The 15060-nt window shown below is 39.3% G+C and overlaps 1 protein-coding gene across 1 annotated transcript in view; it reads right to left on the bottom strand.

Annotated features, from left to right (window-relative positions):
- Positions 1 to 4640: 4640 nt before the first annotated feature.
- dym (dymeclin) overlaps positions 4641 to 15060 on the bottom strand; it is a 67193-nt gene continuing 56773 nt past the window's right edge. The window contains exon 17 of the mRNA XM_042509808.1: positions 4641 to 5857. Within this exon, the coding sequence (XP_042365742.1) occupies positions 5708 to 5857 (150 nt within the window). The 3' untranslated portion in view covers positions 4641 to 5707. The remainder of the gene's footprint in view (positions 5858 to 15060) is intronic.

The raw sequence follows: 15060 nt of genomic DNA, 5'->3' as shown, positions 1-15060 counted from the left end.
CTTCCAGACAAGGGGTCATGCATATGCAATTAAAGAGGCTTATTCTGTCTGAACCACAGTGCTCAGAATAGGCTGAAGATGGCACACGGGGAGCTCGTCATTGCTAAGATAAGAACAATAAAAATAAGACAAGTTTAATTAAATAGATAGAGGAGACTTTTTTTACCACTTGCACATCTGATATCTCATCATGAAAGTGCAAGAACACCCACACTAGTAAATGTCACCGTGTAATTAAAAAAAAAGAAAGAAAGAAAGAAAGAAAATCCTGAGGTGAAAAGTGAAAAGCCAGATGTGCTTCTGTTCTCATTTTAATAATTTTGTGTTAAAAAAAAATCTACCATTGTCTTCAGCTGTGGTTCAACTATAATAAAAGAGAGGATGTATGATTTCCTGTCCTCAAACACAAACAAAAAACACAGAATTAGAAAATTAGTTGTAGATTTTCCTGCCTTACACTTTTTTATCTCAGTAAATGATTAGAGGTCAAAGGTCATGTCACATTTTCTCTCTCTCTCTGTCTAAAAGTTAGTTAAAGTAATAATCGAATTTATGTATTCAATTCATCAAGAATTTCCCCCCGTTTTTGGATTCTTCCTTCTCCGCAGACATGTGAGAAAAACAATGGTTTCTTAACAAATTCAGCCTAACATGGGGTGAGTAATTGATACAAAAAGGCTCATTTGAGTGGTGAAGTATTTTCTTTAATGATTTTTTTTTTCTAGGTTACAAAAAGTCATAATTGAGCAGTTTCCTCCGAAAGTGAAAATGAATAAAATATAATACGCCATCACAATAATGAGCTGCCACTTTCAGAAAAGCTCGTGTCATGAGTCTACAAGATGAAACGAAGCTCTGAAAGTGTTGGTCAATGATGTTAGACCTCAGGGTGCGAGACAGACACTAGAGCTACAAATCACAGGCATTTTCTCAACAGCAGGGGAGAGCGTTTAAAGCGAAGCAGTAGGGCAAATTATTTCTTTCATCGATTAATGATTCAGTCTTAAAAATGTCAGAAAATAGCCTGGTAAAAAATGACCTTTACAATCTCCAAAAGCCTAAAGCAATGTCATCAAGCTACTTTTTTTTGTCAGATGAAAGCCCATATATATTTAATCCAATAGAAATTCAATTATTTTTCATCCTTTCAGTAGTTCAGCATCTACCCAACATCATTATGATTAAAGTGTTTTACTCTCAAAATGTATTTCAGCTCTACACATGCATATTTAAAAAACGAAGTAAACAGAATAAATCAGTCGAATTAAACACATATGAAGCTCCCAGTTAGAAAAAAAACACTCGGTATGTAGTTCTGTGCGGTGAGAGACTGAAACTGGAACAGAAATACATTGTAGCATGCAGACAGCAGTCAATCAATAAAAAGAAACACCTTAATACAATATTAATCACTTCTAATCGATCCAAACTTTTCAAATGGATCAAACTCAGACTGATGCACTGTGATGCATCAATATATTTTTTTTTTTTTACACCCTTATGTACCCCCGTCATACATTTACGTACTTGTTAAAAATTTATATGAAGCAAACCATCACAAGCAATTATAAAGTGCATTGAGGAGACTGGCTGTGAGAGGCATGACTATACCAAACCCTTATATCAGAAGCCTCACTGAGGCCCATTATAGAAGAAAATTGTGTTTTATTCATGTCTCCCTCTCTGCTAGAAAATTTCTTCACCAGTTGTTTTGTGTGCAACGTTTTTCCTTATGCAAAGGTTCCTGTAAAAACATCGTTTCAATGCGGGATTCATGTCGATCTGCTGTTGTTTGCTAAAAGTTTTTACCCAGCATACAGAACAGGTTATTTTACATTCACATTCCTTTAGTCTGGTTTTTGTTCAGGGATTCAATTTATGACATTTTATCAAAGTAGCTGGAGGCCTCAGTGACCCAGTTCTCTTTATAGGCCATTAATGTGAAACAATTTGGAAGATCTGCATACGTGTAATTGGTCTAAATACAAGCGGGCTGAGGCCAAATGGATGGAACAAGATATGTCAAACCTAATGATAAGACTGACTTTAAATGTGGTCTGGATGTTCATGGATCCCACAGAGAATAATATCAGTGTTTGTGGTGACCTCTTTAATATTCCCCCGGCTTCACCACCATGCCAAAATACCTACTTGTACACAAGAAACATGAAAATGCACTTGGTAGATTGCCATGAAATGTAATGAGCACAGTCATGCTCCTCAGAGGATGAACCTTTTTAAATTTTTGATGCTCTTCTACGAGCTTTTCTCTTACATCGTCCTCTGGAAAAAATATGACAACTCTACAATAAAAAAAAATCAAGTCAGAGGATCAGAAGCATTTTGATGTATCTTCTGGGAATCATGAATGCTGTTATAAAAGGTTGTGCCAGGTTGAGTTATTTCACAGGAAAAGCGAAAACTTTGGCTTGCTCGTGGTACTTTATGCAACGTAAAGAGCCACTAGTAAAACTTCTTTTCTTACTGGACACGATGTGAACAAGTGAGTGAACATCATATTGTTTCAGTTTTTCCAAACAACCTGCTCTGTGCAACATCTACATATCACGTTTTAAAAAACACGCTCGCCCTGGCTTTGTTTTGGTGAAGAGTCACGCACCTCCGACCTGTTTTCAGACCAACAGCTAACCATTGCTTAGGCTCGCTCAGGGCTCGATAAGCTCCCTGAATGTTGTTGTTGCTTGTAGTATCTGGACACTTTTTCATGCTCCTTCTGCCAAAGTTTGCTCGCTCGTTGTATGTTAGGAAGAGGTGTTAAGCCATACCATTACTAGGCCTGAGGCTAAAAAAAAGGCATTTAAAAAGAATTTGAGCAAAGTAAGTGAAAAAATATAAAATGCAAGGATGAGAAAAGCTACAGTAGAGGTATGTGACATTTAAAGTATATCATAAGGTGAGGTAACCAGATAAAGCTCACTCTCTGTAACCCGTGACTGCTAAACTTAGGGTTGCTGGTATCTTGCAGACATCAAGAGCAATACAAAGCCTGTCTGTCTCCTCTTTATATCTCTTTGTGTATTTTGTTTTCCGTTGTTGGTCCAGCCCATTGAAACTATGTTTTCATTCCACTGAAGATTTGTAGGAAGGAATGACAGTAGATGTAATCAATGTTTATTTTTATATTTACATGTAACTGTCGGTACTGTTCTCATGCTGTGAACGAGCTTCCCCCTCACTGTGACCTCATCCTAAAACCGTTGAGCCTAACGACCTTCCATCGTTACCGTGGTAATCTGTCATATTAATGAGCTCTGTGTCACTAGGGGCAACTAGTACTTAGTAGAGAGCCACTTCAGCAAACTGGTCTCAAGTGCCCTACTTTTTACATCACTCAATAGACGCTGATCTGGGTACGACCTCTGCATCTGGAACCACACTGCACTGGTGCACTGCAACACGGCCTCACCTAGACCTTGAGGAAAATGTACCAGCCAGTTTAAAAAAAAAACAAAGAACTACCCATCCCAGAATCCCCTGCCCCATCCATCTTCCCGCTGTCACCTGAAACAGGAGCCCATGGTAAGGTGACCTCAATGCCATGATGGAACAAGGAGGGCCATGTCACTTTGTGAAAACCTCCCCTCAACCATCTGGCACGGCGATAATAGCGCTGGAAGCAGGTGAGCGTCGGTGTAGAGAGAGAAAGAGTTTGCATAATTTGTCCTGGAGCAGGCAGCCTCACTGTAACCTACCGACGACCCCGTGTTGAAAATGGGCCATTCTTTGCATCAAATTGCATCCATTATATTGTCCTTGAGAATGAGGGAATTTCAGGCATGAAAATCAATACAATAGAGACGAAAGGCATGAAATTCTCTTGGGAAGTGGGAGCTCCGGCGACACAGTGGGTGCCATTGTGCCATAAACTTTTCCCCCCAAAGTGGTTTCATGCCTCTGGTTCTGCTGCCTCTGCAGCGATGACCACAACAACACGGCATGAGAGACACATGCAGCACTAACGTTTATTGATAATCTGTGATGCAGATGAAAACTGCATGTGACAGTTGGGTTTTCAAGACGATTTTTCTTTTGTGTTGTTTGTTGTGAAGAGTTTAGTAAAATACTGTAGCTTATATGAGTCAAGGAAGTAGTGAAGGAGTCCAAAATAAACAAAATAAGCTAAACTCTCTCCACTAGTTCCCTAGCAACCCCATTATAATCTCAATGTAAAACCTTACCTTTTTTGTACACATTGAACAAATTAGATATATCATTTTAATTACTGAGCTTAAGTAGTGCTTGGCAGATGTGCACAAAGCCATACTTGTGCTAAGCAAATAGTCTCTGTGTCAATGCAAAACTTTGTATAATCTCGACAAGAAATGTCATATTCCCCCTTAAGATCCATGCTCTTCCCTGAATGGTTCAGTATTTGACTTTGCTTAATGACAATATAACACTTTGGTTGTATTTCATATTTTTATTTAAACTCCTATTTCCAAAGTAATATTCGCCACAAAATGACAGCTGTTGTCATATTATACGTAATAATATAAAGCCAGTTTCCCACCTGGGAAGAATCAAAGTATAGTACCACCATTTTTCTTTCAATAGCAGTAGTCATTTCAGTACTACTGCCATTTACATTTTGGGAGGGGCTGAATATATAAAAAAAAACAATATACATGAAAATAAATAATTTAATACAAAGTCTCTAGTTAAACATGCAAATAAAGTGACGAATCAAAGAGACAACTGTAATTATGCACAACAGGACAGGAGGTTTAATGACTTGTCCTAGTTTGAGTACTTGCCTTGGGTAACCATCAGGAAAAAAATTACGAAAAAGACTGGGTAAAGTCAAATAAACGGGCTGGAAGCATCAATGAAGTCACATGAATCAGAGCAGATGTGGACCGCTAATGTTATCCAGGGACTGAAATTAAGCATTAATTATACTGTAATTCAATGTGGGCTACTGGAGGTGGCCACCAAGCAACAGTGGTGGAGTCAAATATGAAAACCATGCATGTTACAACAGAACAGAGGACTTTCCATTTCTCTCTCTGACCTTTTTTCTTGAAATTTCACAAACACAAATCTTTTATACAAACCCCTTGTACCCAGAGAACATTTGTCAAAATAAAATGATACTTAAAACTCAAGATATAAGTTATTCGTAAATGTATGTCTTCCAGGTCTTGTATATGAAGTTGCTTAGCATTCAGTGCAGCGGTAAATGAACCTGAGCAGTGTAACGCTCAGGTGCGTGTTTTACTTGACCTTTTCTTTGTAAGCAAGAAAAAAAAACGCAGGATTATCCGTCACCAGTGTCCTGAGCTCCTCACATTAACAGAACATTTAACAGGAGAGGTGTAACTCGGCGTGTGCTATGGAACCAGCTGAAGCTGCTCAGGTGTTGTGGAAACTCCCTACAGGACTGACATAAGTGGGCGCTACCGTGTGAACTGTTAACCAGCACAGATGAAGCTTCACAGTGTAGAAGCAGAGAGGATTTCTTATGATCTGAAGAGAAAAAAAACAGGTGGTGCTGCATAAAAAGAAACACCAGTCTGTACAAGGTCGAGGCACTTTCAAAGCAGCGTGCACATACTATAAAGGGCAATGCGCACACACACACACGCACACACACCCAAACACTCACACACACATGCCGTCAGTCTTTTTTTTTTTCCCTATACTGAATGGAGATGAAGACAAACGTAAGTCTGCTGCAGCAGGTGTTTCAGCCGGAGTCCATGCTGAACAGCTCGATGCCGTGCGGGCTCCAGTGGAGGCCGACTCCGGAGTTGAAGACCAAGGACCAGACGTAGGGAATAAAGAAGTCCTCTGGCTGGTCCTCCTCCACGTACTTAAATTTGAGCTCTGGAAATTTCTATTCACACAAAAAGAGAAAGAGATGCAAAGAAAACTGAAAGGATGCACAACCAAGATAGGTGTTTGTTTTGTTTGGTAACACTGACGAAATCTGACATGGAAAAATTTGAAATGGGAATGTACAAAATTGGGGTGAAAACCCTTCTGGAAACGGCAGCTCTACTTTAAGACAACATTTTACAAGTCACTTTATTGCAAAAATTGCTGGGCAACTGTAAAATTAGCCTGATCACGTAAATTATCTACCAGGAATGTGTGCTTTTATATAATTGATTGGCGACTACAGTGCATTGCCTGATGAGGTTGTATTGAGTTATGACCACAAAAATAGAATGAGAGTAAAACAGACATTTCCATTCAAAATTGTGGCAGGCTAACTTCCACGTTAACTTTCATTTAACATCTTTGAATGGGGGCCAGATTAGATAATGTGAAAATACCCGGGGGCCAGCTGCTTCTTGAATCATGTGGGTTATTAAAAAAATCTCATACAAATGATACAAACACAACTGTTTCATCTCTGATTGAAAAGTATTCAAAATTCAAGTGGCGACCCTCAGTCTTGACTTCACACTTCTTTTCTGGGGCCATGTTTGGTGTTTTGTAACTGTTTGTTTTCTTGTTTACCCCATGCGTAGTTCCTACTTGGTGCATGTCTACAGACTGTATGATATTTCTGTCATCATGAGGCGGATGAAAATAACTGCAAATTGATTGATTAACCCATATTGTGTTAATCATAGAGCATATTCTGAAAGACACGACATGGGCCGTTGAAAATCGGTCTGCGGGTCACAATTGGGCCGCGGGCCGGACTTTGGACATGACTGGTTTAAACAAACTGACTAGCAGCAAGTCTGGAACTGACTGATGAGGTTTTGAAGTAACAGTGGGGATCTGAGACTCTGGGGGGTCCAGACAAAGAAGCCCATCAATACTCTTAATTATCAGTATCCAGCTGTCATACAGTAGCCAGAGGGGGCCCCACTTAGGGAGTTTGGGGGGCAGCGGTGGTGCATTGTATAGTGCCTTTACAGGAGGTTCAAGGGGTTTATAGTTGTCATTTGAGGGGCCCCTAAACATTTGCCTTGTTTGCCTCTCCTGATGGTACACCACTGTGCTGTAACCACCACATGAGCAGTGCAGTAGTACCAGGGCTCCCCCACATTTTGCTGAACAAAATTTCAAAACTTTTCAATGACTTTTCAAAACATTGCCACACATCAACACATATAAGAGTGACGTTACGTCAACAGCTTAGGAACATAAATTTGCAGTTATGTTACATTTCGTGGAAGGTTATCCACAGAAGATTACTGTGACAATATCCTTACACACAAAACATTTCATGACTTTTCCAAAACTTTTCACTCATTCCAGGCCTGGAAAATGTGATTGTGACATCCTATGACTTTTCCAGGTTTTGCATGACCGTCAGAACTCTGAACGTTTTTAAAGCAGCAGTTAGTGTTAAAATACAATCGTATTTCCCCGTTTCTTTCTTCATTAACACTGTTTGTTAAAACATGATGTAACATTATTGTCGCCATCGCTCAGCCGTCAGGTGAGGGGCAGAGAGAGACTGCTGGGATAAACAGTGTAGATCAAGCATATTTTTGAATCTAACCTGGTGAATTAAGCGTTTATCTTGACCAAACCAGAGTTGGCCATTGTTGAAACATCGGAAAGACTAAAGTTAACTTAGAGTTTTTTTGTGAGTTTTATTTTGTGTCTGTTGAGGTTAAATAAGGTGTGTTTCAATTAGTTACGAAGTCAATAAGCAAACGCCAATCTTAGTTTGGTAAAAGAGAGAGCTTAGTTTGGTGTAGAGCTGTACTTTTGATTTATAAGGAAAATAGGTGTAAGAATAGGTCAAAATGGAGTTCTCATACTCGTGAGTGTGACACATTTAATGGCCCCACTGACATCACGGTCATCATCATTATAACAATGATTTCCATTTTCTTTTAAACAAGTCAAATGACCATGACAAACAGTTTCAGTTCAACAGTTCATTCTATCTCTATGGTTGTTACAGAAGTTGAGCAGGGTTTAAATATCACTGCTGGATGACCCTGTATTTCATTTTTACATAATGTCTGCAGCATTTTATTGAAATTTATGAGGGCGCTGCAGTTTTTTCAACCACAGTGAATTCCAACACCTCCAACCACATTGGATATTTATAAAGTGTTGTGACCAGCGCAGTGACATCTCTGCTGCTACACAGGTAGGTTAACTTGTTTTGGCCTCTTAGTAATCACTCTTCATCAGGTACAGTAGCTCGCTGGCAGGTGTAATTCCATCTGTCTGTGAGGTAAAATTGCTTACAGCTTCCTGCGGGACACGTATCACTCTGCGTTCCACTAGTGACCTCTTAAAGGGACGGCTAATGTGCCAACGTCATCTCAAGACCCCAGCAGGCGACTGGATATCGACAGCTACAGTCCAACTGTCACTCGGGGTTTGTTCCGAAAGTACCAGGAGATACATTAGACCTCACTACAAATCTAGTTAATGTATAAAGAACAAACAAAAGGCAATCTAACGAAGTCGTCAGGGTGTAACTTTACAGAGCAGTCTGTCAGGCATCGTGACCTTATTGTTTGGATCCGTGGAGAAGTGCTGAGTAACCTGATTACTTGGTAACAGCCACTCGACCCTTCAAGCTTCAGCTTGTCATGACATGGCTTGTTAATGGACAAAACACTCACTGAGCTGGACCGGGCGGAGGTTATCAAGTTCATACTGTAGGGCCTCAGTGGTGATTATGTTCGAGGCAAATCCACCGGAAGAGGTAACAAACAAACGTGGATGGAGATTATACAATGTTGTGCATACTTATTATGTTATAAGAATTTTAGAGCTGAAACAATTAGTTAATAAAACAATAAGTTGACAGGCAGGAAATTAATCAGCAACACATTTGGTGATCTACTAATTGTTTTTATATTTTAGGCAAAAATGCAAAAAAAATTCACAAGTTTGATCGTCTGAAATTGTGAACACTTAAGTGTTTTCTATGTCCTCTGTGACAGTGAATTAAATATTTTTGGTTTCTGGAAAGCAGCAACTTTAGCAGCTGAAAAATTAAGCACAAACAGAAGTGACAGAAACTGCAGTTCGCCTAACGACCACATGGGTCTGGCTCCAGAAGCAAGTAAATCCCTATAGACTTCATGTCAAAATGAACAAACTGACATCAGAAATTAACATGTTAAAAAATGCAACAAAAACAGTTTTGGTCTCTATAGCTTTCAACATCCATGTCAGCTGTATGGGGGTTCAATTTTTATGTGACCCGCTTTACATTTTATTAATTATTTTATTATGCATATTCAAGAGCAGGGATGCTTGAGTGACAGGCTGTCTGAAAGGCATTGCTACCAAGCGCCCAGGAAGTGCGCCAGACAAATTTTACACAATGGCCATGATGCTAATACATAATGCGCTCAGCAGCCATAAGTCTCTAATTAGTATGCCTTATGGACCAGTATATCCGGGTATTTTAAACTTGCAAAAAGAGCTTGTTTTGCTTCATGCGCCAAGAGCACATATAGGAATGAACGAAGCCCTGCATCCATGGCTGCATACAGACGTTCTTTGATACATCCATGGTTGCTACAGACTGAGCCAGATCCACCCCTCGCTCCTCCACAGCTCCAAGCTCTCATCAAAATACGCTCCCCTCTGGCTCCCCAACAATAAGATGGCAACAGCCAAAATTTCAAACTTGAGGCTTTAAAATGTTAGTCCACAAACAAATGGGTGATGTCATGATAGCTTTATTAGCCTAAGGTTGCTTGTAAGACAAAACAATCGATTCAAATTGGCAGCTTGGGCTCTGGAGAATTATTAGACCTTTTATCTTAATATTTTCTGACATTTTATGGAACAAAAAATGAATTGGTGAATCAACTGTTTTGTTTGAGTGTATAATAAGAATAAAAATTCCCATTATTACTCAGACAGCCGTTTCTTCAGTCTTATTTTAAGAGTCTACAGATTTTCAGTTCACAGTGATAGAAAATAGAGATGCATAAAGTTCTACTCCACATTTGAGAAGCAAGACTCAGATAATGGAAAACCTATTTAACTGAGAAGGGACTAAATGGACTTATCATTGTTGCTCAATTCCACACAATCTCCTTTTATTACAAGATTCAGCGCTCCACTCTGAAGTGACTGTGTAGGGAATGCTGGATGTTCACATCTTTTTCCAAACCTACTTGAAGCCAACACAAACCCACCTAACAGCAGGTAGGCAGTGAGAGAAGAGCATCAATAATACAAGGATACCTCATTAAATCCTCCTGTCTACACGTGCATGTATATGCACACACGCAGCCAGTAATCAGTCTGCGGTGAAAGACAGACGCGGAGGGCCTTTATGTGATGGTCCCAGTCCGGTCTATTGAGTGCTGGCTGGCTCTATTCACAGCCACACTATCGGTATCATAATGACACAGACAGAGGGGCTACGGGGGTCACAGGCCATATGCCAGGCTACTGAGGCCAGACCACACACACCACCGCCATTGTGATGGCGAGACACAATGCAGGAGCTGTATTATCTGGCTGGTATTTGTGTGTAGGTGACTGTCTCGTAGGCAAGCTTACCAACTCATCAAATGTTTATACGACACTGATGGTGACGGCCACTCAACCCAGGCTCACTTTTACTTGCTAGCTTAGAGGGCGTAGTATGGTTTTTATTTATAAGATGGAAATATTTTGGGATAAGACTGATGTTATTAAGCCTTCCATTAGAAAGGATAACATATATATTAAGAACAGCAAATATTTGAGAACATATGGAGTCCCTTTATAAATTATATAAAGGATTTAGATCTATCACATAATCAAGTGAATGACTAATGTTTGTGGACCATGAAGATTCGGACCCTGTATAATTTATCTATATTATTTAATATGTCTCATATTTATCATTTATTGTAATTATTGTACTCTTGTACAGATTATCATTTTTAACATATGAGGAGCATTTTATCTTATTTATTTTTTTCCTTTCTATTTCTTTATTTCTCTCTCTCTTTTGTTCTGTATTATGTCACAACTACATGTGTTTTATGGTTGCAAAAGCCGTATTTCAAAACATGGAAAATCTAGATAAAAAATATTGAGGGGAAAAAAAAGGAAATATTTTGTTTTTATTTAGCAGCTTTGTTGACCCATAAGCACAAACAACCCCAAACAGGAGGCGGCTGAGCTGATTAATGTCCTGTCATAATCATCTTTATAAATGAAACCTAACTAGTTATGCTAATTATGTCATTAAGATAATTAAAGCATTAATCTGCAAACACCGCTATGTCAACAAACACGTATGGTATTAACATTGTTTCTATGTTAAAGCATTACAGAATCAAACTTTCCTCTCATTAATTTGCAAATTTATGGAAAAGTGCTGCAAAAACTGGGTGCATCATCTATATAAGGAACATGTGGCGTAAGCAGTAACTGTCCTGATGTTTTTAAGTTACTGTTTTCATAAGAACATGTCTATACACAAACATAAAGCCACTGTGGAAACATAATGTCTCACACTGCAGGTTTCTGTAGAGGCAGGACATTAAAAGAACAATATTTCAGTTTATATGTTATCTCAAACCACGGCTGAATATGAGGAGCATTTCATCACAACCTGTGATTGCAGCGTTCAGTTTACGGGAACAAGTGAAACAAATCACAGCTCGACTCTGAGCACACAAACGGTCTTTTCTCAGCCACAGCTGTGTGCGTTTGAATACTTTGTGCCTTTGCAAACATGGTTGTAATTGGACTAACATCAACAATAAAGGCAGAGCATTCCTTTCAACCCCTGCATTATCCAACATTTTCTCCTCAAAAAACGAAAAAGCTCTTCTTTCTGGCCTCCATGGTTTATTGTGTTATAGAAAGCTTATTGTTGGGAGATAAAGAAACATCAAAAATCACATTACTTGCAACTCAGACATCTAAAACAACCAAACTGATTAAAAAAAAAACATTACTGTTAGCTGCCCATACAGAAACCAAGAAACACCAGGTTATCCACAACAATATTTTACAACTATGGGCACTTAATACACTTTTATCTCTCAAACATATTTGGCCAAATCTCATTAAAACTACCAGCAAAAGAAACAAATGCTCCTAACAATGGATCACTGAAGCAAAGAAAATCCAACATAATTAAAGGAAAAGTTTCTCACCGGGAATTGGATGAGAAATTGATGCTGTTTTCACGTCCATACGTTAAATATGAAGCTGATGCTAGCAGCCAATGACTGAAGATAGGGAGAAACAGGTAGTCTGGCTGTGTCCAAAGGTAACATAACCAACCTGCCAGCACCCCTAAAGCTCACTTATTCACTTCAATCTCATTTCTCTCAGCTAAAAAAAGTCCCACACATAAACCCTTGTAAAATCCAAATTTGTTATTTTTGCACTTCGGTTTTTGTACCAATGCATTCAGGCTAGCTGTTTCTCTATTTTCAGCCTCAATGCTAAGCTAAGATAATCGTCTCCACCTTGATATTCACCCTGCATTCATGTCTTGTCAGAATAATAACAAAAATTTGTTGCAGACAAGGAAAAATTCATGTGACGGAACAATAACTCTGCCACGTTTCTGCAAATGTGACATCAATTCATGTACCTACATTTGCGCAGAATATCAGTCAGTTTTTACTCATATGTAATTTGTAACATAGTATTTGGGTTTCTAACTGTTTGTGTTTGTCCACGTAGAATGACCTTGATTAGTTAGAAAAGTTATTTAATAGCATTCGTCAGGTAAAGAAATATTTAATAGTATAAGGGGCTGAACTGATGCCGGAACAAGTCTGGGACAAAATCACTTTGTAATATAAAGATTTTAACTGTTATTTATGACAGAATCTTCTGTTATTAACTACAACATCTTCTTTGCAGTCTTCACGCTGCTTCCAAATCACAACTTAAAGCTCATGAACAGGAACGACTTACTAGAGGAGCACGTGAATGCAGAATTAGCATACAGATATGAGAGGAGTATTGATTTTTCTGAGCTAACTTCAGGCAAAAAAAGCCAATAAGCATATTTCCCAAAATGTCATGCAGCTGTCAGTATGGTGCCACATCAGTATAAAGCAGGCGGTACCGAATTTCACAACCTGTCAAAAGACTAAATACTGAAAATGATGAAACCTGAGCCACTAAAACAAACATCTTTTATCCAAATGAGAGCTGAATGAGACAAGTGTCTACTGGAGGAGAAATTCTAAACCTAAACTACAAGAATATCTGGTTTCCCTTTGCACATCCGACCATTTTCACTAGATAGTGAGCACAAAATGAAAAAAAAAAAAAGAAAAAGAAAAATGATTCTTGAATCACAATGGGCGACATTTTTCCTCCTACTTCTATATTGGACAGAACCATCAAGAGATTTGGTGCGAGGGGAAGTCTAGGATATCGCTACATCCCTCACAGCAGAAATGTAACTGATTTTTTTGGAGAAAAAAACATCTAAGCATCTCTGAACTGCCACATCGCATGCTTAATATTATCTCTGTCCTTTATTCTTTCTTTACCGTGGCTTCCTCTCTGTGCATATCTCATCTGGCTCTCTGTTGCCTTCCCTCCCTCCTCCCCTCCTCTGTTTTGTTCTCAGTCTGGCAGCTGTCTGGGTCCACTTGGCCCGAGCTCATATCAGTTAGTTATGGGTCCTGGCGGGTCAGGCCCTCGCCCCTGAACACAGACTGACTGGCTGGCCTCATATCTTCACTCAGGACTCGGTGTTCCCTTCCCGCCTCTGCACGCTGCTGTGCTGTCGGAGCTCGGTCAGACAGAGAAGAATGCGGCTAGGGAGCAAATATGAACTCACACAAACACACACACACACACACACTTACATGCAGGTACATACACAAGCACTGAAAGGTTATATTTCAAAATGAAAAATGTTAACAAGAGATATTTCAGGCCATGTTTCACACAGAGTGGTGATGGAAAAAATACCTCCTAAAATTTTCAGATAGGTTCATTAGGTTGATCCACTGTCCTGATTTTTCTGTCCACTCTTACATAATGTCAGTGCCGTTATATTGAAGTGGTCACTGATATTTTTACACTACCAAGTCAGTGTAGCGGTGTGTATAAAAACTGAGCAAAAAGCAGCAGTCTTAAGTCTCCTAAATGTGAGGATATGTAGCTTTTATCTGTTTTCCATTCATGCAAAGGTAGTTACTATGGTCAGTCCATCACTTTGGTCCACATTAAGATATCTCAACAACTACTGGCTGGATTGCCATCATACTTTGTACGTCCATTAAAGAACATTCATGTTCCCCAGAGGATGAATCCTCATGACTTTGTTAGTTTTGATTCACTGACTTTTCCCCTAGCGCCATCATGAGGTTGACATTTGTGATTTTAGGTTAAACGTCTCAACAACTATTTGATGGACTGTCATGAAATTAGGTATGCTCATTTATGTCACCCTCAGGAGGAATTGTAATGACTTTGATGATTCTCTGACTTATTCTTTGCCACCATCAACTGGTCAAAGTTGTCCAAAACTTTGATTAATGACTAGAATTAACTGTATTAAACATCCAATTTTCTGACGTTTTTTGACGTTTTTTTTTCATTGTTCTGAAAACGCATAAACCCTGTGATGTCAATGTGTGGGAAAGTATTGCTGACCAGCAATCAGACCCAGGTACCGACTAACAGCTGGCGAGCCACCCCACCCCCTCCGTCCTGTCCTGAGGAGCCAGAGAGTCTGTGGTCTATCACTGCTCAATAAGGCAGATTTCAACTGGTCAGGCTAAACAACACATTCCACAGGCACTGCCCATGAGAGCCACTCAGCCTCACACACCCTGAAACAACACACACATACACAAAGAATGAGAAGGAGACGGTTGAGGGAAGAGGTGCTGAGGGTCGTCCCTGGGGTATTAACCACCTTCCTTTCACCTTTTCTTTCAGTTGGGACCTAATTTACATGTCTACGTCTTTGTGTAAATGCTTTTACATCCTTAAGTAAACAGACTGTTGTGGTCTGCGTCCACAATGATCCCCTCACCTTTAACGACATGGATCCGTTTTAAAATCTAAACAAAATGGTTTACTTTACAACTGTCAGCTCCACCCAACAAACGGCAAAGTTAACTCAACAATTTATGTCCACACTAAGGTGGATAAATGTGA

This window comes from Plectropomus leopardus, chromosome 20 (genome assembly GCF_008729295.1).
Source record: "Plectropomus leopardus isolate mb chromosome 20, YSFRI_Pleo_2.0, whole genome shotgun sequence".
Taxonomy (NCBI): Eukaryota; Metazoa; Chordata; class Actinopteri; order Perciformes; family Serranidae; genus Plectropomus; species Plectropomus leopardus.
The sequence above is the reverse complement of the archived record's forward strand: the minus strand, read 5'-3'. Positions and strand labels throughout refer to the sequence as shown.